General features: G+C 33.5%; 1 protein-coding gene across 1 annotated transcript in view; it reads right to left on the minus strand.

Moving 5' to 3' along the window:
- Positions 1–27,236, minus strand: part of LOTGIDRAFT_151884 (hypothetical protein) — a gene marked incomplete at both ends in the record, with an annotated part of 55,122 nt that overhangs the window by 17,472 nt on the left and 10,414 nt on the right. Inside the window, 41 exons of the mRNA XM_009045384.1 lie at positions 150–267; positions 564–759; positions 4,139–4,292; positions 4,686–4,865; positions 5,333–5,524; positions 7,330–7,423; positions 7,824–7,915; positions 8,330–8,542; positions 8,938–9,201; positions 9,582–9,768; positions 10,309–10,472; positions 10,767–10,932; positions 11,398–11,551; positions 11,908–12,082; positions 12,503–12,736; positions 13,090–13,257; positions 13,697–13,900; positions 14,664–14,867; positions 15,237–15,393; positions 15,730–15,815; positions 16,071–16,223; positions 16,374–16,586; positions 16,975–17,158; positions 17,791–18,031; positions 18,274–18,430; positions 19,027–19,127; positions 19,508–19,790; positions 20,133–20,336; positions 20,803–20,988; positions 21,602–21,767; positions 22,073–22,076; positions 22,114–22,250; positions 22,653–22,819; positions 23,222–23,368; positions 23,837–24,046; positions 24,428–24,538; positions 24,906–25,051; positions 25,245–25,368; positions 25,641–25,880; positions 26,256–26,375; positions 26,906–27,016. Of these exons, the coding sequence (XP_009043632.1) occupies positions 150–267; positions 564–759; positions 4,139–4,292; positions 4,686–4,865; positions 5,333–5,524; positions 7,330–7,423; positions 7,824–7,915; positions 8,330–8,542; positions 8,938–9,201; positions 9,582–9,768; positions 10,309–10,472; positions 10,767–10,932; positions 11,398–11,551; positions 11,908–12,082; positions 12,503–12,736; positions 13,090–13,257; positions 13,697–13,900; positions 14,664–14,867; positions 15,237–15,393; positions 15,730–15,815; positions 16,071–16,223; positions 16,374–16,586; positions 16,975–17,158; positions 17,791–18,031; positions 18,274–18,430; positions 19,027–19,127; positions 19,508–19,790; positions 20,133–20,336; positions 20,803–20,988; positions 21,602–21,767; positions 22,073–22,076; positions 22,114–22,250; positions 22,653–22,819; positions 23,222–23,368; positions 23,837–24,046; positions 24,428–24,538; positions 24,906–25,051; positions 25,245–25,368; positions 25,641–25,880; positions 26,256–26,375; positions 26,906–27,016 (6,807 nt within the window). The remainder of the gene's footprint in view (positions 1–149; positions 268–563; positions 760–4,138; positions 4,293–4,685; positions 4,866–5,332; positions 5,525–7,329; positions 7,424–7,823; positions 7,916–8,329; positions 8,543–8,937; positions 9,202–9,581; positions 9,769–10,308; positions 10,473–10,766; positions 10,933–11,397; positions 11,552–11,907; positions 12,083–12,502; positions 12,737–13,089; positions 13,258–13,696; positions 13,901–14,663; positions 14,868–15,236; positions 15,394–15,729; positions 15,816–16,070; positions 16,224–16,373; positions 16,587–16,974; positions 17,159–17,790; positions 18,032–18,273; positions 18,431–19,026; positions 19,128–19,507; positions 19,791–20,132; positions 20,337–20,802; positions 20,989–21,601; positions 21,768–22,072; positions 22,077–22,113; positions 22,251–22,652; positions 22,820–23,221; positions 23,369–23,836; positions 24,047–24,427; positions 24,539–24,905; positions 25,052–25,244; positions 25,369–25,640; positions 25,881–26,255; positions 26,376–26,905; positions 27,017–27,236) is intronic.

The following is a 27,236-nucleotide window of genomic DNA, read 5'->3' on the forward strand; positions in this document are numbered from 1 at the left end:
AGCCTTTCTTTAAATCTAACCATATAAATTATGTGTCTGAGAATGATGGGCATCGAAATTTTACCAGTTATTCCATAAAGCTGTGTCTATATAACATGTAAATTATCTGAAATGACAAGTAGGTAACGGTACAAAAGCCTAATACTGACCTGTGCAATAGCCCATTTGACCATAGGACCACACGCTAAACTAGCTCTGTTCACTTTCTCATAATTATAGTCTGGATTACTCAGGTATTTATTCTTCATCTTATTACGAATCTCATCACTGAAAAAAACAACCATATTGTTAACATAAATATATCAAATATTAGTTTTTAATATTCATTTATATCAGGGAATTTCAATCTTTGCATTCTATTAGCCCTATTAAGGTCTTTGATCGATTAAATTAGGCAAGTTAGGAATTTTTTTCAGAAAAGCATGACATGAAAACGTTAACGTGTCTTCAAGAAATGTACTTTTGGAATTCCAATCAGACACGACGGGTAAATACAATTCATCAGCCATGGACCAACAACAACCATGCTACCCTGCAAAATCCCACCCTCGACGTGTACAAACCTGATATCATTAGTATCCATGTTAATTAAATTAGTAATAAAATTCTCCTTCATTATCACAGCTCTGATAGTCTTCCAATCACCGGAGCTCTCCCCTAGTAGTAGACAGATCCCCTCTAGGGCCAACTTAACAACTGGGGGTGGGTTACCCATAGATCTGATCTCTACAAGGTGCTGTTTCTTGATGGACTTTACAGCTAATAAAGTTGAATTATTTATAAATATTGTAAAATAAATAATGATATTAAAAAAGTTCCTTGGAAGAAGATAAATTTAACACTGTAAACTGTTTTTTTTCAAAAAGACTTTTTGGGATAGAGTAATGCCACAATTACATAAAAGTTAAATTTTTTCCAGAAATATCAAAACTCATTTAATTTTTGTCCTGTATATGAAAATATAGCATCTTGAATAAAGAAAATATCTATCAAGTTTTCCAGCATCAAAATTCATCTTCAGAAAGGAACTCTTCAAATACCATAATAAATAGTCCGAAACATCTGCTTGTATTCCAGCCTCTGATACATTTTTTTACAGTTATCAGTTTGAGTAGTGTCAGAAAAACCAGGCGTAATTAATATCTATCTGAGGCTGGAATAGAGGTAGATGTTTCGGTCTATATGATATATTGATAAAGACGTAACTTACGTTATATCATCAGTAGTAAAATTAATGATAGTTGAGATAAAATTATCTCTCATGATTACACTACGCAGAGCTTTCCAGTCCAGATCACCTTCTCCGAGCAATACACAGATAGATTCTACGGCAAGTTTTACAGCCGGCGGTGGGTTATTCAGCGATTTCACTTCTACTAATTGTTGTCTATTTATCGACTTCACGGCTAGATACAAAAACAAAACACACCGAGGGTAGGGAGAAAGCAAAACTCAAAATAAAGCAAATCACCTGTCAACTTTTTACTGTTACTTTTTGGAAATAGTTTCAATCTAAAATGTGATAGAGAATCAAAGTCAACATTTCAGGAGTATATTAAAATTCTATTCAGAAAGTAAAACTGAAACTGAAGAGAAAGGTAGAAAGAAACAATATCTTATACTCTTTGAGTTAAAAAAACCAAAAGTATAAATATTAGAACTTCTTTCTTGAGAATAAATTGAAAAGTTTGTTACCAGTATCTACAACCAATGTATTGCCAATATGTTGTTTTCGATTTGCAGTTCAGATTTATAGAACTATTACTTTCAATAATAACATTTTTTTAAAGATCTGAATCATATCTTTTTTCATTTATAAAGTTGACAGATCTTTCTATTTACTATACAGGGAAGGTTAAAGTGCAGTTATTCAGGTTGTGTTAAAGACATTGTAAAGAGGTTTTCTAAAAGGGACACTAATTGCAACAATTTGCACCTTTCCAATTTTCTTTCTGACTTCTGGTTCGAACAATCCCACATAAAAATAAGCTAATATTATGATGGTGATGTTACAAAACGCTTAGTTTTAGTTGAATTGTTAGAACCACACATTGAAAATTGGAATGGTGCCAATGGATGCTATCAGTGTCATCAATACACATAGGGTTTAGAAAACCTCTTTAATACAATCCCTTTAGTTAGATTTGAAGCAGTTCTAAGTAAGCTTTTACTTTCATTTGTATCAATAATTCTGTGCTACACATTTAACCAATTTAATAGCTAACAACATATTGTTCATGCAATTACTATCAATGGAATAGCACAGACTTTTCTATTTCATCATTGTCTAAAGATTTTATGTCTTCTGAATTATTTTGGTATTTAATGGAATTCTACTACTTCAATAGAGAAGGGTGTTTGGCGCAAAGCAGACCAGGCTTATTCTTTTCTAAACACCCACTACTATAACTTTTACTCTTGATTTTGTCATACTTTGGACGACATTTTGAGTAAAGGAATTGTCGATGTTTTATGACTGCACTTTAACCATTCAAAATAAAAATCACTATATCAATTATAAAGATATTATAGAATAAAAACTAAATACAATCATATAATATAATATTAAAATAAAATCATAAAACTAATTAAGACAGTATTAAAGTGAAGAGTCCTTAGTTATGTTATTTAGGATATCAATTCTGGAGACTTCCTAATTCCAAACCTGTGTTTTTAAAATTTTTGGTGAAATTTTGTAGCAGGACTCATTGACGAATGAAATGGAAATTATGAGTTTTGCGTCCTACTGTTCTGCACCTAATGGGTTAATAAAGATTGGCAACGCCATGCAGTGTACAATGAAATTTTTATGCCAGGACAGTGGCATTAACCTAATCTTTTTTTTTTAATTTCCAACTGTCAAGGAATCTTTAATGTGCACAGTGTTTAGTAAATGGAGACTGTCAAATGGAATATCTAGATATCTGAATATATCGACAAGGCGATCTTAGTAAAAAATATTATCAATCAGTTTTGAATGACAAACACAGATAATAACATAAGATTTCTAGAATTTTATTGAAGGTGAAAATGTAATCCAAATCTTGATGCCTCTGATAAAGAAGGTATCTAATTCATATAAAAATATTTGAAAACTCTGAATTATTGACCACTATATGATTTCTTCATGCATTGCCAACACCAAAAATTGACTAATAAAATCAAAATTCAAACACAAAAGTATTCATGATATGAGCACAAACTAAAGGCATCAACATCGAAATACAGCCAAAATACATCTAATGTGAAATACAGCCAAAATACATCTAATGTGAAATACAGCCAAAATACATCTAATGTGAAATACAGCCAAAATACATCTAGTGTGAATACAGCTAAAACATCCCAAGAATATGAGAATGAGAAAACAGCCAATGAGAATACAGCCAATGAGAAAACAGCAATGAGAATACAGCCAATGAGAAAACAGCAAATGAGAATACAGCCAATGAGAAAACAGCCAATGAGAAAACAGCCAATGAGAAATCATGACAACAAAAAAGAAGGGTAATGACCATATTTAGGGTATTTGTATCTGTTAATGAGTCGTTTTGAAAAATTTTTGCATCTTTGATTTCTTACAAGTCAGATGTAAAATCTGCATTCAAATTTTCAACGGTAAAAAATCACGGGAGGTAACTAAATCACAATGCTGTTTATGAAAATGTTTGAATGAAAGCGTGAACCATAAAAATGCGCCAACGTGTTTTGAAGCTCTTGTGAAATGAGATTTCGACTTCAAAATGATAGAAAGCACAGGCTAGATGAAGGTATATGATTCTGTTAACTCAATTCTTGCTACCTGTATCACTTTTCAGAAGTTATATTTTTAAGACTTAAATTCCAATTTACTTTTATTTACAACTGTACAAAGGTAAAGGTAGCTAAATGAATTCTATAAGCTTTAGACAACCATATCCTTATGACATAATATGCTGAAACATTCTGGATGTTTTCAAAGACAATGGGAATCATCAACTAAGCCTTTGCAGACAATTGGTAACATTTATTTTCAGACAAACCTTATCTTAAAAGAGTCATCATGGAAATTCCAGATGAAAACAGACAATGTAAAAAAATTCCAGATTTTCAAAACCCAGACAATTCTAGAAAAACACATGAAGAATAAAAATCCTACCGTTCTGTGCCTCTATAACAGCTGGTTCTACCTTCGATAAATCTTCTGTTACGCTGACCTTTTTCTCACTAATGACTTTAGTTTGTTCAATCAGAGCTTGTTGAATTTCCTGCGATGTTACTTTCTTCTTCTCAGCTTCTTGCTGATCTTTGACCTACAATACAACACAAAATAAAATATCTCATATACACGTATTCCTATGCCCATCTTAAATTATAGACTATTACAATACATAAAATTTTTGTTTTGTTTTCATTAGTATTGTTCTCATTTCACTATCTCGCATTGGTAATGGTTATCGTACTTAACACTCTTTGATTGGTTGAAAAATGAAATCAGAGGAACAGAACTGTGGAAGAAAACTTGTTAGATTACAACTGAGAAAAAATATTTTAAAAAACAAAAAAATTTTCTAATCAAATTTCAATTAGGTGTCCTATGCCACGATTAAACCTTGGAATACTTCGTCAGTTGACATATTTAAATTGTCACCATCCTAGAGGATGTAATGGGTTAAGGTAATAAATAAGGAAAGTGATCAACGAACCATCTGCTGGAGTTTCTGATTGGCTGCGTTGTTTTTCTGTTCTAATTCCAGACGTTTAACAGACAATGATTTCTGTAATTCTTCCACTTGGTCCACGGTTTCTCGTATTTTCTGTAGACCAATGTTTAGATGTAGCTGTTGTTCTTCTAAATCTGATCTCTTCTCATTATACAGCTTGGCCTGTAAATATAGGAGGTTTATTAGAAATATGGTTGCTGATATATTATATGTACAGCAGATATTCATACGTTAAGTGTGTTTCAGATATCAATCAGAAGAAAACCTCGGCCTTTGTTCTGATTACAACTCTTAATTAAATCATTAGGTAAGCTTGACTTGTAATATATTTATTTTGGATTTGTTAGAAATATGATATTTTTCATCTTCATTTCTGTAAGTTACTCTGATGAACCAGAATGGAGTTTTACATCTACTTTACCTTAACTAATCATGCTAATGAAAATGAAGATCTGCGATGCCATGCAGTTTGCAAAGAGAGAAATTTACTCCTTTATTTTAGATTTCCATCTGCCAAGAGAACTTTATCTAACAAAACCTGAAGTTTGATTTGTTGTCTCCTCTGAACAAATTATTTCTGGTATTTGGAATCTTTTTCAATGCTTTCAACAAATAAGAAAAGAACTTACAAAATGGTTGATGAAGTCGAGATAATGTCTGGGAGTGATGGCCATGACACGTCCACCACGACGACTGACTCTAGAATTAGCTTGATGTAATGATTGATGAACAAACACGTAGGCATTGACCACAGCTTCACGATGTCCTGGGGGGGTTACTAAGTCTTCAAACGCCTTTGGGAAATCTGGTGGGGGAACATACTGAAAACAAAGCAAAAGTTAATTATACAAAGAGTTCAGAAACCATGAAGAAGAATTTCAGTGTAATAAGTAAGAACAAATGTGTTATTATATCCTTTATGAAGACACTTTCAAACATAATTTAACCTAAATCGTATGACAATTCCAGATAGCATATTGGTGCAGTTGACATGTTTTCATCTGAAATCTAAAACAAAGTATCAAAATAGGCCTGAAATAACTAGCATGCAGATAACACCACCATTAGAGAATACTACAAATGTATGGAGCCCCTTAGGTGCAATTTTCCGTACTTTTATAAAATATTTTATTTTAACGAAGTAGTTATTTTGCTATTACGAAATAATAAATTTGTTTAAACGAAATAACATCATATACTTCGATTTTCTATTTCATTTTAACAAAATGATTTTCTATTTCATGTTAACGAAATAATTATTTCGTTTAATTGAATAACTTATTTCGTTGAACCAAATTAATCATTTTGTAATAATATTCCTTAAAACGAATTATTTTATAAAAGTATGGAAAATTGCGCCTTAGGGGCTCCGTACAAATGCGACAGATCCTGGCTTTATTTTGTGGTCTCTGTCACTCCATGACCTTTTCATACTCCAAATATAGGAGGGTATATTTCATTCACGAGTTCAATATTTCACATGTAAACTTTTTTTTTATGGGATTTTTTTTATAAATGGGAGCTAGACCGTAGGACTTTTCCAAGAATGGCGCTCCAGTTATTGACTCCATGAATTTTAGTAAGAAATGGGGGGCAGTATGATCTATAACCAGGGTAATTTATAAGCTATAGCCATTCACTGAAACACTGCACCTTAAAACAGGTCATGCAATTGTAAAAAGCTTAATGAACTTTTAGCATAAAATGATAATGCATTTAGGGTCAACAATATAATATAGGGTCAACAATATAATATAGAGTCTTACGTCCTACACTGCTCATGGTGGAACTAAGCAAAATGCGATGCCATGCAGTGTACAAGGAGGGCAACATTGGACTTCTTTAATCCAACTATTAAAAGTTAATTTTGAAACAGTTGAGTACGAATAAAATAAAATAATTTGACATAAAATGAATGAAATTTAACACTTTATATTTCACCTGGTGTTCATCCTGATTTTGTAAGAAAACAAAAAATGGAAAATAAATTTGTAAAAAAATACAATATTTCATATTTCTGAATTTTCAATAAATGTATGTGATAAACTATGTGGAATCTCTGAAAGATGCTGCTAAGACAATCCAGTGATTTTAGAAGTCTGAGCATGCCAAGTTTGAAGCATCAATGAATTTACATCTCCACACAACCTGAAATTTTACTTTTGTAAATTATCACAAACTGAATTGGATATCACAATATTAAGCATTAATATATCAAGATATGGGTTTATATCTTTTTAATCTCAAAATTTAGATTTTGAAAAATACATTAAATATCTCTTAAAAAAAAACACCCAAGTCTTGAATTTCATGAAAAAAACATCTGTTTCAAATGTTAAATTACTTGTTAAAAATGTGTAAATGATCATATCTGGACAAAAATTTGACACTATATCATGATAACTACCACATATCAGGATATTGTGATATTTCGGTATTTTTTAATCAGGTGATATTATTAACAATATAAATATAATAGTATTTATCATGCAGTGTTATTAATTGATTTAGCAAGACAAAGGAATTTTTCAATCATGTCATGTGGAATAAATTAAAATCTGAAGTAAAGATTGAACGTCTTGAATTCTAAAATTCTAAAGAAATGGAAAACAAAGGCTATACTTACATTGCCTTTCTCCAGATCAACTTTATTGGTGAATTCTTTACCAACTTGAAACAGAGCACCATTAGACCAATCTCCAAACCAGTTCAATACACATCTAATAAATATAACACAAACTTCATCACACACTTATAAAATAACTTGGACAGTATTATTTTGAAAACAGGAATCAACTTCATAAGAAATTAATACAAATAAAATGATTTTATTGGTTGAAAAGGCTAAATCTTACATCAATTTGTAGTATCCATGATCAAAAATATTTCTACAAATCTTAGTTCAATTCCAAGATAGGCCTATACAAGAGCTATAGCCCTCGACAAACATAACGGCTTATTGTTAACAGACTTTCTGTCTAGAGCTCTGATTGGCTATATTCACTAGCATACAATCCAATCAAAATGCTGCATTTACAAACTGTCGTGAAACAAGAAAGATGGTTATTGCAGTCAAGGTATATTTCTCTAATTATAGTAAGATGAGACTAAATAACTAACCTGTTGAAGAGAGCAGGGGATGTTGAAGCTCTATCTTTTAAACCTTCTGATGAGGGATTCATGGTGAACACTACATGAAGATTTCGCATTACCTAGATATATAAAATAAATATCTGTACAAGCAAGACAATTCTGTTAATCAAAATCTGGTCTAAAGAATGGTCAAATCCTGAGTAAAAGTAGTAGATTCTTTCAAAGAGAAGTACTATCAGGTGTTTCGAAAAGAGTAAACATGGTCTGCTTCATGCTCGACACCCACCACTATCATATAGGTCATTAACATGAGATACAACACTTATTATTCTATATATGTCTTTTCTATATAAGACAGAGTCTTCTTCTTTCTATCTGTCTACTGCAGGAATTAGACTGTGCCCTGTTTGAAGACTATTAGCGATAGGCTTAGATAAAAAATTTCCTGTTTTCGAGACTAAGATATGATTGGTCGAACAAATGGCGAACCTGTCCCTGTTAACATTAATATACATAGATAAACCAAAGCTTACTTGTTGAGTGAACCATTTGTACAATTCTTCACTAGAATCTAACATTAAACCTTCACGTTGTGCCCCTTCTTTACACTGTGTCATCAGGGTAGAGTACTCATCTCCTTCAAACAGACCTGGTACCTCACCATTAGCTAGCAGGGTGTTCATTCTCTCCAGGAAACCAGAGTCCAATACATTAGATTCATCCAAAATAAAACAGATCTTTTCTCCCTACAATATAAATTATCTTTTTTACCAGTTGATTGGTGAATATTTACCAGCAATATCTGACAAGACCTCTTAAGATTTATTACCTTTTTGCTACTAATGCCTGATTATAAGTCCAAATATTCTATTATCATTGGGTTGTTTGTCAAAATGAGCTAGTTCTCAAGGACTCTTGCAATTACATCCACGAACAAGTCCAATTTTATCATTCATATATCATAACACAAAACATTTTTATAATATTTTTCTATACCAAAAATTACAGTCACAATTCCAATTCATTTTAGATAATGTTTTTGAGAAGTTTGTTAAACATCTCAGGTCTTCAAAAGTTCGGATATAAAGCTCTAGAAATAGTATTTCCGCCAATGAAGTTAATTCTAAAATAAATGACCTACCTTACAACCTGATCTTCGTAAAACAGTTCGTAAATCTTCATCAAATTCTAAATCTGTATATTTATTGTGTACTTTAACTTGGAACACTGATAGTCCATTCATCCAGGCCACAAATCGTGACAGAGTTGTCTTTCCTGCTCCACTCACACCAATCAATAGCAGATGACCTTGGGGTTGACGGAAAATTCGATCAATTCTTAAAACGTGATCCAATACTTCATCAAATAGTACGAGAGGTACATCCAACTCTTCTTCATAGAAAACCTGAAATAGTGAAATAAAAACATGGTCAATAAATTTTAGAGCATATAACCACTAAGATATCAATAACTATGTTGACTGTAATACCAAATTGACACACCATAGTCTGTAACATCAGATTTTCCAAAATACAATTCATACTCTGCATTGCAAGAAGGACCTACTACAGTGTATTTCAGGGGCTGAAACTGTAGCATAAACATTTCATGATAAAAAAAAAAAAAAGAGTATAATAGTCAAAACATCGTTAACAATATTAGTGTCTATGACCTGATTAAAAAAACAAAAGACTAATTCTGCTGTCCTTGCAAAATTTCTCTCAGTGAACACTGCATAGCCGGTTAATTAGCCGAATCAAGAGCAAATAAGAAGCCATATTTTACCTTGAGTCTAGCTTTAGTATATTCTCTTAAATCCTCTCTATTAACAGGCATATAGTCTTTAGATAACCATTTCGAGAAGAGTACAGGTCTGGCTAGTGCTTCATCTCGATTTATGTTGGGGAAATGTTGAGTTGCCACCTGATCTATATTCTTGTCTGTCCAAAATCTCTCTTCATCTTCTATCAATCTAAAAACAGAAAAAAGTAGAGTAATGAAAATTGCATCAACACAAACAAACATACATATTCCACCCTCAAAATAATGGAGAAAATACATTTGTGCACAACTGTACGATTCAAAACAAAACATATTTGATGGTAAATGTGCATTTAACAGGAAAAATATTGTAAAAGATTGAGGTATTTTGTTTAAGGAGAACCTGGATCCCTCAATGTTGCTTTTTCTTAACAATGCATCTCAAAACCATATCCATCTAGCAAAAGAGTATCTGAATGATGATCATCCTGATAAACTATTGACAATCATTCGCTTTTTGATAATTACCATCAATCCTTTTTTAGTATACCTGAACATGCCACTTTGCGGATGCACATTCTTATATTATTATGATATAATGCTTAATATGAGCCTGAATAAATGTGTTAATGATAAGTGTTTTTAGATGAATTTAACACATTTTAAGATTAATTAAGAAAGGGGGGTCCATGTCACTAAACATATAGCTATAATTTTGGAACATTTTTGAAAACCTAGGATCAATGCTTACCTATCTTGGAACAGTCTCAAAGCTTCGTGAGCCCAGATCCTCACCAGACCATCAACAGAAAGATTCTCTAATGGACGTAGGTATTCACAGATACCACGAACCCAGCGTGTCAATTCACGAGGACTGTATACGTAATGAGGCTGCATATCTTGAGTGAATCTTTCCTATAAATATTAAAATTTTTTATGTTTATACATTATCAATGGACCTTATTCAAAACAATTTCTCAAAACCTTGACTTTAAAGGACCATAGACCAGAAGTTTCAATATGTGAAAATTCATGTGACGAAAAAAGAAGAATTTTGTGAAAAAAACATTTTCTGGCAAAAATGTACGATATTTGTTCAGTTCACCAAAAAGTGACAATCTTCTTGTCCATCTATCAATGTTTCATAGAAAAAGGAACTAGAACAGATGAAAGTAACCCAAATTATTATCACGTAAACTTTGAACATACCTGTGAAAGAAGATAGAATTGGACCATGGCATTGGTAAGAGGATCTGCATATGGTTTTAAACTGGGAACCAAACGTAACATAGCTCGATTGAATGTTCCATAAATCTGTTTTAATGATGTTTCACCAGGGTAATCTACATACACTACTGGTACGTGACGTAAAAATCTGTAAAATTCAAACACAGGCATTTAAATACATACACGTGATGTATGTAACATACAAACAACAAAACTGATATACAAAATTTTGAAGCCGTCTGAACCTCCCATTCTGAAGTACCTAATAATTACATAAATACTCTTTCCTTCCAGGAATTTCATGTGGAAATGATCTGATGTCAAATTAAACTTTCCCTAATGTAATTATCTAAGCATTGAAACAACAGAGATTTTGACCTATATAGTAGTGTTGGGTGGTCGAACGAAGCAGATTATGCTTACTCTTTACGAAACACCTGATTGTTCTTCTCTTTTGCAGGTGTCCACTACTATACAACTTTTACTCCTAATTTTTGCCATACTTTGGACTTGATTTTTGATTTACAGAATTATCTTGTTTGTAAAGATTTTAATGAACTTTTTTTTTTTTTATCAAATTCTAATCTTTTAAAAAAAGTAAAAATGTGAGTACCTGTGAGAAAGAGGTTTACGGCCAGGGTCAGTCGGAGGATTACACGCTCCTACAAACTGCATCCTTTCAAACTTAATCCACATCTGATCTGACGGACGATAAAATCCACCATGTTCCATCATCTGACGCAGGAAGGAAATGACTCTCTGGGTTCCTGAAACAAAATTACACAATTTTCTACGGCACTTTTTATATAGGGGCCTTACTCAAAGATAAAATTATAATTCTAAGAAATACAGTATTCTGATTGGCTAAGATTGGCTAAATTAAAAATTGATTATAGTGATTGACCAATCAGGTGACTGGAACACTAAAATCGTCTGACGTTAATTTTCAAAACGCCACCCAAAGACCAGAGTAAAAAAATATCAAAGTGAGCTCTAGTCATAAGTATCAAAATAACACTTTTTTGTATTTTTTCAGCTAATACAGATAATTACGACCCTTCTAAGAATGCATATCACTTGCAAACATTTTGAATATTCAATCAAAAATCAAAAAAAACCTTACCATATTTGTCCATATCAGGAAGATTAATTTCGTCACAGAATAGCACCAACCATTTATTAAGTTGAACAGGGGAGAGAACCATTCCGTTTGGTGTTCGTCGATATTCACAGTAATGGTCAAATGTTTTTAATAAGAGTTCAGGGGTAGTAGCACTGGAGAAATTCAACCCTACCACCTGTAAAATAGTATGGGGAAGAGGATTAGACCATGCTTACTCTTTCCAAAACACCTAATGGTACTTCTTTTTGAAGAGTCAACTACAATACAACTTTTACTCCAAGTATTTGATTGACAGAATTGTCTTGCTTGTACAGATTTTTTTTATGTAATATTTTGTTATTTCCATGAAGACAAATTTTGTTGATTTTTCCTTTCTTGTTTCATCCTTTCTTGTTAATTCAACGGAAAATATTTTGTGGAAGATTGCTTATTTTGTAAAACATTCTCTGAATCGTAATAACTCCTGTTATCCAAGTGTTGAAAGGCATGTCTCTTAATACGTCCTCAGGCATTTCCATAAAATTTAACTGAGATACTCTCAATATTATTAAGCAGCAATTTGATTGGTTAGTTAACAAGGCAGAGCTCAACTTACCTCCATATCAGGAAGAGCTCTCAGTGCCGAGAACAAGGTCATAGTTTTACCGGAGCCAGGGGGTCCACACAGTAGTAATGGTTTATGTTCTGCTAGCCAGGTATACAATAAACTCTCATGACGTACTGTATCTATAGTGGGGATAACTACATCAGGGGAGGCAACTTTGTGAGTTTCCACTTCAACTTGTGGTACTTTAGACTGCCAGGTTACCCATTCTCCTGTCATTGCCACCTGAAATACATTTCATTTTTAAAATTCTGCATAAAATTCATCAATTGGCATTTTTTACTATGTTATCTTCATAAAGTTATTACAAACTTTGTAATGGTACTTTGATATAAGGTGCAAAAGTCACCTCTCGTGCACCATGGAAGTTCATATATGGAGCGTTTTGAGTGGATTTTATGCTAGAGAATACAGCCTGTCAGACCTCACAGAAAGTCTGAAAACAAAGCCATAATGTTTACAGAATTTCTGTCGAGGGCTCTGTGTGGCTGTATTTGAAGCGTATTTCAAACCGCAGCAATCTGTGATACTCAGGAAATTAGTAACAAAAGGATGAACGACAGACACAAGTCACAAACCTCGAAGTCGATGACGGAAGCATTGGTAGTGGGTGGTAATGGTACAGTGGTAATACCACGGATAAAATCTCCCATGTCTTGTCGAACTTTAATTTTTCCGTCCCCAGACATCGACCATACTAAACTATAGATTAGATATTTCGATAAATATTGCTCCATTTGTTCTTGCTGAAATATAACAAATATTTGTCCATGTTGGGTTGTCTTTAATGAAATATCAACAAATATTTGGCAAGGATTTTTGCTACAAAATTTCTTCAGCAGTGTCATTTATAGACATACAAAGACTAGAAAACCTTGATTCAATTAGTTAACTAATAAAAACAATGGAAAAAGCTGCTTAGAATTCTATAAACACAGATTGAGATATCTTTATCACAAAAACAGTCTGGAAAGATTTCCTCAACACATACAAAGGTTAGAAAGGCTATTTGGAATCTCTCTTCTTTCGAAAAGGCTTCCTGTGATTCAATAAACTTTAAATCAGATTAAGATCTCACTATTTAAATACAGTTAGGGCTCACGATTGCCCGATGCACACTAGAAAAACCTGTTATAAATATCTTTTCTTACCAACAAACAAACAATAAAGAAAGACTATACTAACCGGTACAGGGAAATCAGCATGGTTGTGGTTATAGTTTAAAATATTACGAACTCCCTGGTTTAACATAGAGAAGAAGGAATTCAAGGCTCGGAGACGTGTAAAATCCATGACGTGTTCCAAGTCGACAGCATGTTCCATACAACGATTCACCAAACCATCCGATGTAAAGAATGGTTGGAATACAGCAGCTGCATCTCTTTGAACCTGAAAAATATTTCATACTTTCATTTATCTCTAAATTTACAATTTTAGCAAAATAGGCTTGTGTTTGTTGGTTTCTATGTATCCAAAAATATACTGTCTAGTAGTTCGGATGGGACAATAAAATGAGGCCCCGTGTGCTGCAGGCTGTACACGTTAAAGATCCCTCGACGGTTGGAAATCCAAAAAGAGCAGGCTAATGCCCCTGTCCTGGCAAAATTTCCCTCATTGCAACCTGCATGGCGTTGCCCGTCTTCATTAGCCCACATGATGCAGAAAAGTAGGACGTAAAACTCCATTCATTGCATTTCATTTTCCAATAATATACTGCCATCAGCTTTTGGTAAAGTAAAACTAAGTCTCATTACATTTTGTTCTCATGCCAACCTGTGTATTATTCGGTACTAAAAAAAGTTACTAGGTAAGTAAATTTGCATTCCAGATATTGTATACAGATAACTTCCTACAGATATCATGGAGTTCATTTCAGCACTGAGACATTAATTCTTAACCTGAGACGTTAATCTCGAAAACTCAGATGATGTTAGTTATCCAGTCATTTCATTGGTCAAACACTAAAATAGTTTTTAAATGAAATTTATATTATCCAATCAGATTACTGTATTTTTATCTTAGTTCAGTGTAGGAGAATAAGCCACCAGGTGAAATACGGAAACGGAAAGAAGAAGCAAAAGAACAATTTGTATTTTCTATCAAATTGAAAATCAAAAGAACTGGAAGGTTATTAACAAAGAAAGAAACTTACAATGAGTGAGGGAGATTCTTGATCATCTTTACCACTAAAATCATCATCCATTTCCTCTACAGGTACACTACGAAGTTGTTCTAGGAAGTTTTCATAGATCATATCAGTTGATAGGACGTCCTCACTGAACCAAACCATACCACAACGTGTAACGGTAGCTAGAGTGGCATAGCGTAGATCTTGTACTTCAAACATTATTCTCACCTATAAATATTTAATGGACATTTTACTGCAGTGTGCAATGAGGGAAATTTCAGAAAACAATGGCAGAGTTAACCTTTTCCGAAACGATTTGTATACAAGCCTCTATGACTTTAAATTGAGAAAATCAAATTTAATCATCAGAATATCACCGCTGAGGGTATTTTAACCCCTGATTCCCAAATACCACTTAGAGATACCAGCAATCCACCAGGGGGGTGCCAGAGAGGCCTCAATGGAATACAGATTTAAAACATCAGAAGTGGATTCAATGGGATCTGAAGAGATTTTTGAAAAACATGCCTTCAGGGCTGCAAGTGACCTACCACTAAAGGTGGGAGGTGAAGGATTATGACTGATAACATTACTTACATTAGGTGGTATAGCCAATCTTTCACCATTAGGCAAAGTCAATAATTTATTTTCATCCAAGACAGAATTTAAATTTTCAACCCATTCAGGATCTACATCACCATCAAATATAATCCACTGTCTTTTGCTCAATTCACCTCGTACATTGTCAGTAATCCTAGAAAATAGATAAATCACGTCAACCATTTTTTACCTGAACTCTTGTCAAAAAGTTTCTATTGGAATTCATGTCAGGTAACCAAAATAATGTCAAATCCTTTGTAAACTTATTTGCAATTCCTGTATTGCAATAAGAATTTGTCATAAGTGTGGAATCTAACATTGAAAAAATACCACAGCTATGACAAAACTGATCGTAAGAATATTTGTCTAACGGGGGACCAGGTTTCTACCCAACTTCAAGTTATCAGGTTTCTAATTGCAATTAATTTTTCCCACTATCATTCAAGATTTTATCATTACATCAGTTCATGTAAACAAAATTGTTACTTACTTTCTGAGTACATGTGTAAACAAACCATCTGTCCATTCTCTTGTATTAGGGTCCAAATTTCCATACAGTACCTCTTTAGATATAGACTGGAATAAAGAATTTACATATTTATTACACCACTGTAGCCCTTTTCAGAAAGCGGCTTGACATTTCTTGCATTTCCAAACTAGTCTCGAAATGTAGAAATGAGAATAAGTTCTACTTGTCCAACTTCTGTAGGGACACAGGCTAAAATAGGTTAGTTGTTTGAAGATCACATAGTGTTAAACTCTGAGTAACCGCGTGATTCAAGTTCTGTTTTAATATTTCTAATATACAATATTAAGTATGTATTTTTTTACCTTGGGGTCTATAACATGGGCGACGCCTTCCACACCTTCAATTCTTTCTAGAGCTTTCAGTAACACCTTCCAGGCCATGGACTTACCACTTCCACTAGGTCCCACCATCATTAAACCATGATGTAGGTTGGTGATTTGATACAACTGTAGAACCTGAATAATAAACATAAAGTACATTGATAGGATCTCAGCTTTTGAATTGATTGCAGTTTTATTCGACCTCCATCACAACAGTTTGTGTGTGCCTGTGTATTACTAACATTAGATCCAAAATGGCTGCCAAAAACCAAAACAAATCTTTACCTTTTCTACCCATTGTGTTCCGATTTCATCTCCTTCTCCATAACATAGGTACATTTCTTTACAGACCTTACGTAGTTCTTTACGTAATACCAACATCTCATTGGCTGTGTATTTCACCCCTGGGAACACGTCTGTCAGCAGACTGTGGAGTAATGGAATATCTTCTGCTACTAATTTCGGAACCATTGTCTCCATTACTGATTGGATCAAAATCTACAATAAAAAAAAAGAAATTTTAAATATTCAACGAAGAATAGAATAGAAAGGTTGTCAGATTTTGTTTTTAATAATATATCATGAATGTAGGATTGAAACGGTGTTTTCTGTTGATTGCATCAGTCTATTCAGGGTGGTGAACAAATTGAAATTGATTAAAATATGTCCATTGAATCATTTACATGCCAGGTTTGAACTCTGGACTTTCAGGTTAGCAAGTAAGCATATAACTCAGTGAGCCACAGCGGCACCAAAAAACATGGAGTAAAATCGAATTTGGCATCATTCAATACTATGAACACTTGCATATTTTCAAGCAAAGGACACTATTGTGTATAAAGGTTTTTCACTGCAAGTTGAACTATATCCAATGTTCTCTACTAACCTCTTGTTCTGGTAGATTCTCAGCGATGGCACTTTCATCCAGAGCTTCTCCTCGTTCTTCAAAGCCCTCTTTAACTTGTCGTAATTTATCTCGTTTCACGTTACCAGCACTGACTAATACACTCTTCAACGCTCGTAAACCAAAATCATAGTGAGACTGTGGTGAGAGTTGTTCATCACATAATCTACAGATCAAAACAAAGTTTGTCATTCGGTCATATTTTATATTTTGTCTATTTGGAATTCAGATTTTGTATCAAAGATTGGAGTTTTATGTCCTACTTTTCTGAACCATTCGGGCGAATGAAAAGGCTCAAAAAAAAAGATGTTAACCCAGTGGTTTGACCACAGACTTAGCTTACATCTAATTCAAAACGCATTATTTAACGTCCAAGTATTTTGATAACCATTTGCGACTTTTTATATTAATATCAATGGTTTTAAACATAACTTGACCCTGTGCCAGTGCCTTTTGCTGTATAGTAACTTCTAGCTTTTTAACACCCTAATCTCTTTAAAAAGTGATCATGTGTAGATCAAAAAATAGACACTACAGAGAATGTTTGAGGACCAATTCGTAAATGAGAATTGATAAATTGGTGAAAGATGCTTGTACTTTTGGACTGTCATTTCTTGTTAATCACATCAATTTCTGAGGATTCATAAAACAAACCTTGATTTAATTCAATTTGTCCACTGTTTAAGTGACAATGATCATTGTGAAGGCGCTTTATGAAATACCATGTATGTGACCAACTGAAGAAAGATCTACATAGAGAAGTGTGACAAAGGACTCAGTTTGGTCTGAAACACTTACTTGAAGAATGGTACGATTTTACTGGCCAGTTTTTCAGCTTGACGGAAACCTTGTGAATATAACATAACTTGTGAAATTAGTTGACGATTTGGTTTCGTCATAGCCAGGTTACGGAACAGTTGTTTCAGATTGTCGGGTAGATTAGATCGTCCAGCGTAACCAGGATTCATTGTAATAAATATAGCCATATCTGCGTTGACTTTGACTTGTTTACCAATCAATTCAGCCATTACATATTGTCCTGGAATAAAACAAAAGTCAAATGTAAAAGAGTTACAATGTAGAATATAAGGGCTCATGTACCATAAACATTTTCCAAAATGGTTGAGAAGGCTAAGTAAACTTTGATTATTAACAATTGAAACTCAATACTTCAAGACTTGAAAATGGAAAATGATTCTCTTTGTTCAGTATGAAAGTGTTTTTGGTCTGTTTTTGTTTAATCCACCAAGACTGAATAATGACTAAATTATTAAAAATTACCTTTTTTGTCCTGTCCAGCGAGTTCTTTCAAAGATTCCTGAATAATTTGAATCTGTTGAGAGACAGCTGATAACATTCTTTCTTCCAGTCGGTTAAATTCATCAAAACATCCCCAGGCTCCGACTTGACACAGACCAACAAAAATACGACCCATAGCCTGAAATTGATAGAAATGAAATGACATCACTGACAGGGGGAAACCGGGTTGAAAAATCCGAAGGTATTATCTCGACCTATGCCGGGATTGAACCCTGGACCTTCAGGTTAGCGAGCAAGCCTCTAACTCACTGAGCCACCGCGGCTCCTGAAATTGATAGAGGGGAAAATATTTAAAGGAATTGAAAATAGGTTTCTATAATTTTAGCAATCTGAAATGATGTAAAACATATATTTTTTGAAGCAAGGACACTCTAAGCCAAATTTTTACATACCGATCATTTGTTTCAACAATTTGAAAGTGAGACACTTAAGGATTGTTACCAAGTCTTAATTTTTTATGTGTATCAAAAATTTGTGTCCTGCATTTTGAAAATACAATCTGAAATCAGTAGTAAAATGAGTTTTGTGACATCAGCAATGCTTTTGATAGGATTAGGAAATCTCATTTGTGTTGTTTTATATCTTGTCCAGTAAGTTTATATTCCACACTGATATCACCAAGGTTCAATACCAATTGTCCTAATAATGTATTTAAAATCCCGTCTTTATAGTGAAAGATGATATACACATTAATAGCAACTAAAATAATCTAACCTGGAAATCAAAAGCTTCATCACAATTAAATACCAGTACAAATCTTCCCAATTGGTTGCCCAGAGCTTTTACTGATTCTGTTTTACCAGTACCAGCAGGTCCTGTAATGTACAAATGAAATGGAATTTTACAACATTTTCTGTGTCTTATATGACTAATAGAATTAAATAGAGTTTTATATCCCACTAATCTGTATCTTATTAGGCTAATGAAATCTAATGGAAATTGAAGTCCTTCTTTTCTATTTCACTTTGGGCAAAAGAAAATTTCCTTTTAAAGTGATTTTGAAACATCCAAAATAGGTAAGTTTACCAAAGGATTATTACTTAGCAATAAAAGAGCAATTATGAACAATCTGAACTGCAAAACAAAACCAGAAATCCAAAATAAAATTCAGCAGTCAGCTAATTAACTCTCAATATGACGAAGTATATCGATCATATATCAGCATTAACCACCTAAACCAGGGAGAAAAACTTACCGAAGGGGGAGCCACCAAGACGAGCCTCCAGAGCTTGAGTCATAGTCAGATAACAACGATCAGTTAGTGGTGTTTGGACCAGTTTATCTTGAACACCCAAATATTCAAAACCATAATTAAACTTAGCATTGGCCATTTGAATGGATAGTTGTTGAAGAACGTCGTGATTTTTTGGGTCGAAGTAGAATCTCATTTGTGACAACCAATCAAAAGATTTCTGACTGTCGACTTTGTTTTTAATCAATGTTCGTGTTACGTCACGTTGGTGAACCAATTCTGTGATCTGAAAAAGGAAAAAAATATCAATTGAAATATATCATAAATAAAGCCTTGAATCAGTAATTTTGATTCAATATTTCAACACTTTCCCCTTTCATTTTCTATAAGCTGAACTGCACAGATGAATTTTTTTTTAGATATTTACTAGAAGCATTTAGTTAATTATTAATACATCAATTAAACAGTGTTTTAAATTCTTTTCTGAACTTTAGTGTATGAAAACAAGGCAACACCAAGCAGACTTCATCTGAAGTTAAGAATGAACAAGTGCATCATATTAATATCACATATATTTACTTTGTTCTATTTTGAATTTTAAACAATTCAAATACAAAATCAAACTTACCAAACTTTCTAATTTCTTTCGTCTGACAGCAGGTTGTTCTAGGAGAACAGAGTCAGCTAGAATATTAAGGGTAGATTCCACGCTAGCTAACACACCATCCATTGGTGTCAGGTCTTTCTGTCCGGTCTGAGCGCCGATAGTTGAGAGGGCTGCATCACAACTTTCAGACCACAAGATCTGAGCTGCTAGTACTATTAGTTGGGACTGAAAATACATAGTATAATTCATTAGTCTAAATCATCAAGAGTGCTTAAAGATATAAATTTGATTTAAAGTCAGCTGGTTTGGAAATGGGGCTTCACATTCACAAGTTTAGAAGTTTAAAAGCACAGACATTATTACTAGGAAAACATGTCCTGGCCCCGTATTCTCAAAACGATCTTAGAGCTAGGATGTCCTAGGTTCTTATCTTCTAACATTGATTCTAGGACATCCTAGCGCTAAGATCGTTTCGAGAATACGGTGCCTGTTCTTTGCTAAAAACTTTGCTTTAGATTATTGAAAGTTAGAAACTTGCTAGATAACCCTGAAATTTATGTTTGTTCAGAAGCAATGCAATTTAAGCTGAAATGAAATTCACAAAATATTTTTTTACATCTGTTTGGGTTAATGTGGATGGAAAAGCGTACGGTGGGAAAATTTTACCAGGAAAAACTTAAATAGATCCCACCTGATATTTATCAATCCAATCTAGATATAGACTAGGGTCTATTTTACCAGTTTTAAAATTAGCCATGTCAGCCACGGAAGAGGCCAGGAGTTTTGCCAGAGTGACCCTCATTTCTTTCTCTACCAGTGTCAACCATTCGTTAATCTTAGGATGGGCTGCGATAGATACAGGCGTGGCAAAATCAACCTGAAAGTAAATGGAGACTTGGATAAAATATAAGACAATTCTCTGTCCTGGTTTGGTTCATAAATACAAAGAGATGCATTGTAGAAGGAGGTAAAGATGGCTAAGACAGTAAAATAAGATTACTTGTAGTGGTGAAGAACCCTTTTGCAATTTCTACAAGGATGAAATATTCTGGATTGATGTTTGGTGTTTAACAAATGTTATTGAGAAGAGAAAGATATCTGAAGCCTAATTATCATCTAATAACTTCATGGTCTTAGGACTAAGTTCAATGTTACAAATGTGCAACTCGACGAGAAAATTTCTAATGAAAAATCCCTGTCATATACTGTATGTACACAGCCTAAATTTATTGTCTCATCTCATCTCCAAAACTTTACTTAATTTAAAATCTAGATTTTAAGAAATACAGTAATCTGATTGGTCTAAAATTTTGAAATCTATTTGAGTGATTGACCAATCAAATGTCTGGAACACTGAAATCATCTTAAGTTTTCAAGAATAAGTCCCCGAAATGACAAGAGATCTTTTCCATGTCAGGCCATCCATTCTGTATCAGTGAAAAGGAGAAAGTGGGTTGAAAATTTTAAAATAATAGTTTTAAAATACTTACTGATTCACCTTCCTTTGACATCAATCCAGTGACATGTGAGTCATCTTCATTTAAAACAATAGATGCAACACCAGCAAACATCTTTTTAAAATGTTTCTGTAATCTCGGGATATTTTTACTGTTTCCAATAATTTCTAATAAATCTTCATCTCCAACAAAATAAAATCTGGAATGAAGAAAAAGATTATTGTTATTAATTAAAATTCATTAAAATAATATCAACAGATTGTAGTGAGGGTAAATTTTTCTTAGACAGAGGCATTACCATGTGTCTTTTGTTCAATTTCAAATTATCAAATGTTCTTTCCTCCAAATTGAGCAAATGATAAAAGGCACCACTTCACAGCAATTTTGTCAAAATGTTTAACTGTTGACATCAGACATCTGTTTATTGTCCCATAAAACTACAACTTGCTTTTTCTCAAGTCAAACCACATTAACAAAATAAAGAGCTGGCCATTCAAAAATTACTTGCCTTGGGAAAGAAGATCTTTCTCTCTCCAGATATTCACCAAGAGCTTTCTGTATTTTACCGAGTAGATCAGCAAGACGTTCTAGTTGACGTTGACTGTTTGGTATATTTAATACATCTATTACTAGAGGAGATTTGGCTACACGTTTCATTAGTCCTAGGAATTCTGTACTAACTCTATAATATAAATAACAACTTTAATAAATTACAAGAAAGGATAAATGAGATAAACAGAAATTCAAAAAACGTTACCAAAACATCGTGAAATTTGACATTGTTTGATCAAATTTTCAAAACAATAATAATCAACATCCAAACATCAACTTCGGAAATCTTATCATTTATATTTTTTTAGCAGCCATTTCCTATCATAATTTTGATAGCTTTACACCAGCAGTAGTATAGCTCTGTTTGATTGCTCGATTGCTAAGCATTCAGCTCTCATAAGTTTCAATCTTCCTCAATTCTTATGCCATGGCCAGTTCAATCCACCTCCAGTTTTCAATAGTCATCCGAGTGTCAGTCTATTTTCATCAATGACATATAAAGCTAAAGAGAAATATGCTAAGTGATACGTACCCCTGGAATCGGGAGGTCTCGATAGGTAATAAATGTTTAATATCAGCACTGCCAGTAAATATACCCTCCAGATAAACCCATCGTCTCTGAACATCAATCCACACATCAAATAAAGCATTGATTCGATTTAACTTATCTTCCCACGCTAACGCATCTTCTTCAAATTGCTGCAACAATCAAAGATCATTTTCGTATAAAAATAGAATATTTTTTAAAAATTTGGAAACGGAGAGAAGGCCTCAATTTTAAGACAAATCAGATGCCAATTCTAAATATGAATTGAACATTTCAATATTCTCTTGACTTTCCATGAATTGAAGTAATTTCTACTCAATCTACAGCAGATTGGAGTAATGAAATTCAAAATTTTTTCCATCTAGTTCCTTTTCTGCCATTTGAAGTCTCTCACCTATTATAATTTTAGCACACGTCGAAAGCGCTCTGAACTCTATTCCAATTGGTTTTAATGAATGTTCTGCTGATTCCATAAGTGCAGAACTCACTAATCGAAGCGGCCCCATATTATTTTTCTTTTCAAATTATTGTAATACAATAAAAATATAACATACCTTATAATAAGGAGATAATTTCATAGCCATGACACTGTTAAGATGTTCTTTAACCTTGGTAAATAAATCATCCCAACCTCGTATCAGACGACATTTATTCTGGTAGTTAATTAACTCTAGTTCATAACTTCTCCATACTTCACTCACCTACACATAAATTATTTACATATTAATATATTGATATACACTATGATTTTAATTGAAAGAAGCTGTATCTAAGAGGGGGTCAATATATTTTAAGAAATACTGTAATCCGATTGAATAACAAAATAAAATTCAAAATCAATTTTACTGATTGACCAATCGGATGACTGGGACACTAAAATTTAAATTTAAATTAGGTTTTCAAGGATAAGACCCCAGATCTACGTCAAGATTGACCTGAAACTGAAGGGCAACACCAGGTACTGAGCAATTAAATTTTCCAGGACAGATGAAAACTGTTAAAGAAATATATAGATGAAATGAATGGAGATTTATGTCTACTTTTCTGCACCAAAAGGTTAGTGGAGACGACAGGTAGTGTGCAATGAGGGAAATTGCTGCATTAGCCTACTCTTTTTCGATTTTCAACTTCAAGAAATATAGAGAAATACAATACAACATCCCACATACTTGTTTCAAGAATTCTTCCAGAGCCATTTCTCCCTGAGCGACACTGATAACATCACGGACGACAGGTTCATGTTTCTGTAAGTCGATATCCCACACGTGTCCAAGAGTCAACTCTGATAACACCCAGTTTACATTCAGACGTTTCATTAACTGTTTCCAATGGCGTTCTTTTAAAGCTTCTGATTTTAATTCAACAATCAATACATTCACCTGAAAATAGAAGTTGATTATTCTTTAGATTTTAGGAAAGCAACATCATTTTTTTATAAACATAACCATACTGCACATAACAGATGTATGACAGCTCATCTCTGCTACTGACACATGTTTTGGAAACATGATTCTCATCTTTTAATTTTGGGAACGTTTTTCATAAAAAGAGGCATATGGTGAAGATGCCAATTTTGCAGTGTTAATATTCAATTATTGTGGCTTAATTGGATTAGAAAAATGAGAATAGGTATATGGTGAGGACAAGTAACAAGCTAGGAGGGTATTCTAACTATAAGTTTCGCATCAGTTGGGTGGGGGCCCATCTAAATTCTGAAATAAGTGAAAATCTGAGCAATTGTAAAAAATAATCTGGCTTACCTTGGCATAGCTCTGAAGACATCGTTTAACATGTTCATAAGAAGCATAACTTCTTAACCTAGCTGGTAATTCTTTTAGTTGAGATAACAAGGCATCTAGAGATTGTCTCAACTGAAAATAAAATACACAATAAAAATGTCTTGATCAGTGATTATACTAGGACTTTTTGTCTTAAACATTGTTGTCTTTTATACATCTAACTTTCTACTTCTTGCTCCTGACCGAGAGCAATGCCATGCAGTGTACATAAGGGGAAATTCTGACGGGACAGCAGCCTACTCTTTTTACTACTTCCAATTATCAAGGGATCTTCAATACACACTCAATCTGCATTACACAGGGTCCTAGTTTCTTGTTTTAACCATATGAATGGATGCCATTTGTATTAGCCTTCCACTCTCACTTACAAGTAAAATAAAAACCATATGAATTTATTGCCTGGATGATATGATCTACATTATTAATATCTCCTACCCACCTTTCTAGGGGCTACAGACAACCATGGTTTCTCTTTCAGCTCATCAATCTGTTCCCACACCTTACACAGTTCATTCCAAACACCCTTGAGATCTTGTAGTTCTTCTAGAGCTACTCCCATTCTCTCCTGACTGGGGCTCACATGTCCTAGACAAAACACATAGATTTAAAATATACATGTATAGGGCAACATATGGAAGGATTCAGTATCAGGGGGAGGAAGATGACAATGGGCAAACTCTAGGAAGTACTGGCACAGGCTGCAAATCCAAATTAATATGGGAAATCAAAATGTGAAATAACTGAAGGTTGTTGAAAATGACAATAATCTGAAACATACCTGGTTCTGCTAGTTCTAAAGCTTCTTTAGCCTTGGCTATGTTATCTCTTTCTTCCTTCAGACGTCCAAATTTACCTTCAAATATCGTCAAGGCTTTTAGGGCTGCGTCTGGTCTCATTTCTCCCTGAAAATTTGACAAAGATATATAAATAAATGTATATAATTGTCTAGTACTGGCACAGGCTGCCACAGGCTGCAGGCTGCCACTTAAGTATTAGATCATTTTGCAGCCCTAAGGGCAATAACTAAAAAAAACTGTAATTACAAACATTGTGAAAATCTAACTCATCCAATCAAATAGTGATGACAAATATCCGGATGGATAGAGGGGACAAAAACTTGCATTTTTTTTCAATAGCTTGATGGCAAAGTAAATACTATTTCAATCAAACTTACATCAACTGGCTTATCTTTCTCCCAATCACCTAACATATCAGACGTCTTAGACTCAACGATCTTGTCTTCAGACACTATCTTCATCTGTAGACTGGCAACTTGTGTCTGGATAGCCGAGTCTTTACGTTTCATGATGTCAGTGAACGCACCCCATTCTCCATCCACGTTATCTATATATAGCCAGTTACTAGGGAACTGGAAACGTTGACGTTCTAGGATTCTCTGACCCTCTTTATACATCTGGAAAATTAAATCAGAGTTTTACTTCTTACTTTTCTGCTCTAAATGACCATTTGTTTGACCAATCATACCTTAGTCTCAGAAACAGGAGCTTTTTAGATAAGCTAAACAGTAATAATGTTCACCGCTATTGAAATTGGAGTCTTCAAATCCACATCTGTCCAGAATTATACGCATTAGAAAGTTAAAATGACGAGATGTCTTTTCTTGAGACTCTGCCATATATAGAAAAGACATCTATAGAAATAGAAATTTTTGAAGGAAACGTGCAATTTTTGTAAATTTGTTAATATTCTGAAGACTATTTACAAGAATCCAAGACCCAAATCAACCCTCAAAATAGGGAACCTATCCCTTTAATCATGTTCAACTTACATCTACTTGTTTTTCCCATGTATTCATCTTTCTCTTCAATGACTGGACATGTGTTATCAGTCCAACAGCTTCTGATGTATTGGCTGTGTCTAATGACTGTTGTTCTAAATCACTTCGAGACTGAAATATAACACTGGGGACATTACTTCAAATGCAGAGAACACAGGGCTTATTATTTGAAATTCAGATAACACAGGGAAAATTATTTCAAGTTCAGATATCACAGGGCAAATTATTTCAAGTTCAGATATCACAGGGCAAATTATTTCAAGTTCAGATAACACAGGGTAATATTGTTTCAAATTCAGATAACACAGGGCAAATTATTTCAAATTCAGATAACACAGGGCAAAAACTTTCAAATTCAGATATCACAGGGCAAAAAATTGCAAATTCAGATATCAATGGGCAAATTATTTCAAGTTCAGATATCACAGGGCAAATTATTTCAAGTTCAGATAACACAGCGTAATATTGTTTCAAATTCAGATAACACAGGGCAAATTATTTCAAATTCAGATAACACAGGGCAAAAAATTTCAAATTCAGATAACACAGGGCAAATTATTTCAAATTCAGATAACACAGGGCAAATTTTTTCAAATTCAGATAACTTTGACTGATTTATAATGATTTAAAACAAATGTTACCTTAGAAACGGCAGCATGGAATTCTGTCATCTCATTACCCAACATGGAACCAAATTTACTCAATACTTCTTTATGCCAGGAATCGTATTTTAGAGACACTTTAGACTGGACCTAAAAACAAACAAATAATAAGTATTTGGTCCAGAGCTGAAATTTGCTAAGCACCACATATTTTTCAATGAATTTAAGTTCTACATGTTAATTAAAAGTAGTCTGATATAAATGTATGGTCCATTCCACGAATATGTCTTGAAATCTAATCATTTTATAATTTCATCTACATGTTTCTGTTTGATTTTCCTCCAGTTATAATAAATACGAACCTGATAGG

The sequence above is a fragment of the Lottia gigantea genome (assembly GCF_000327385.1).
Source record: "Lottia gigantea unplaced genomic scaffold LOTGIsca_1, whole genome shotgun sequence".
Lineage (NCBI taxonomy): Eukaryota > Metazoa > Mollusca > Gastropoda > Lottiidae > Lottia > Lottia gigantea.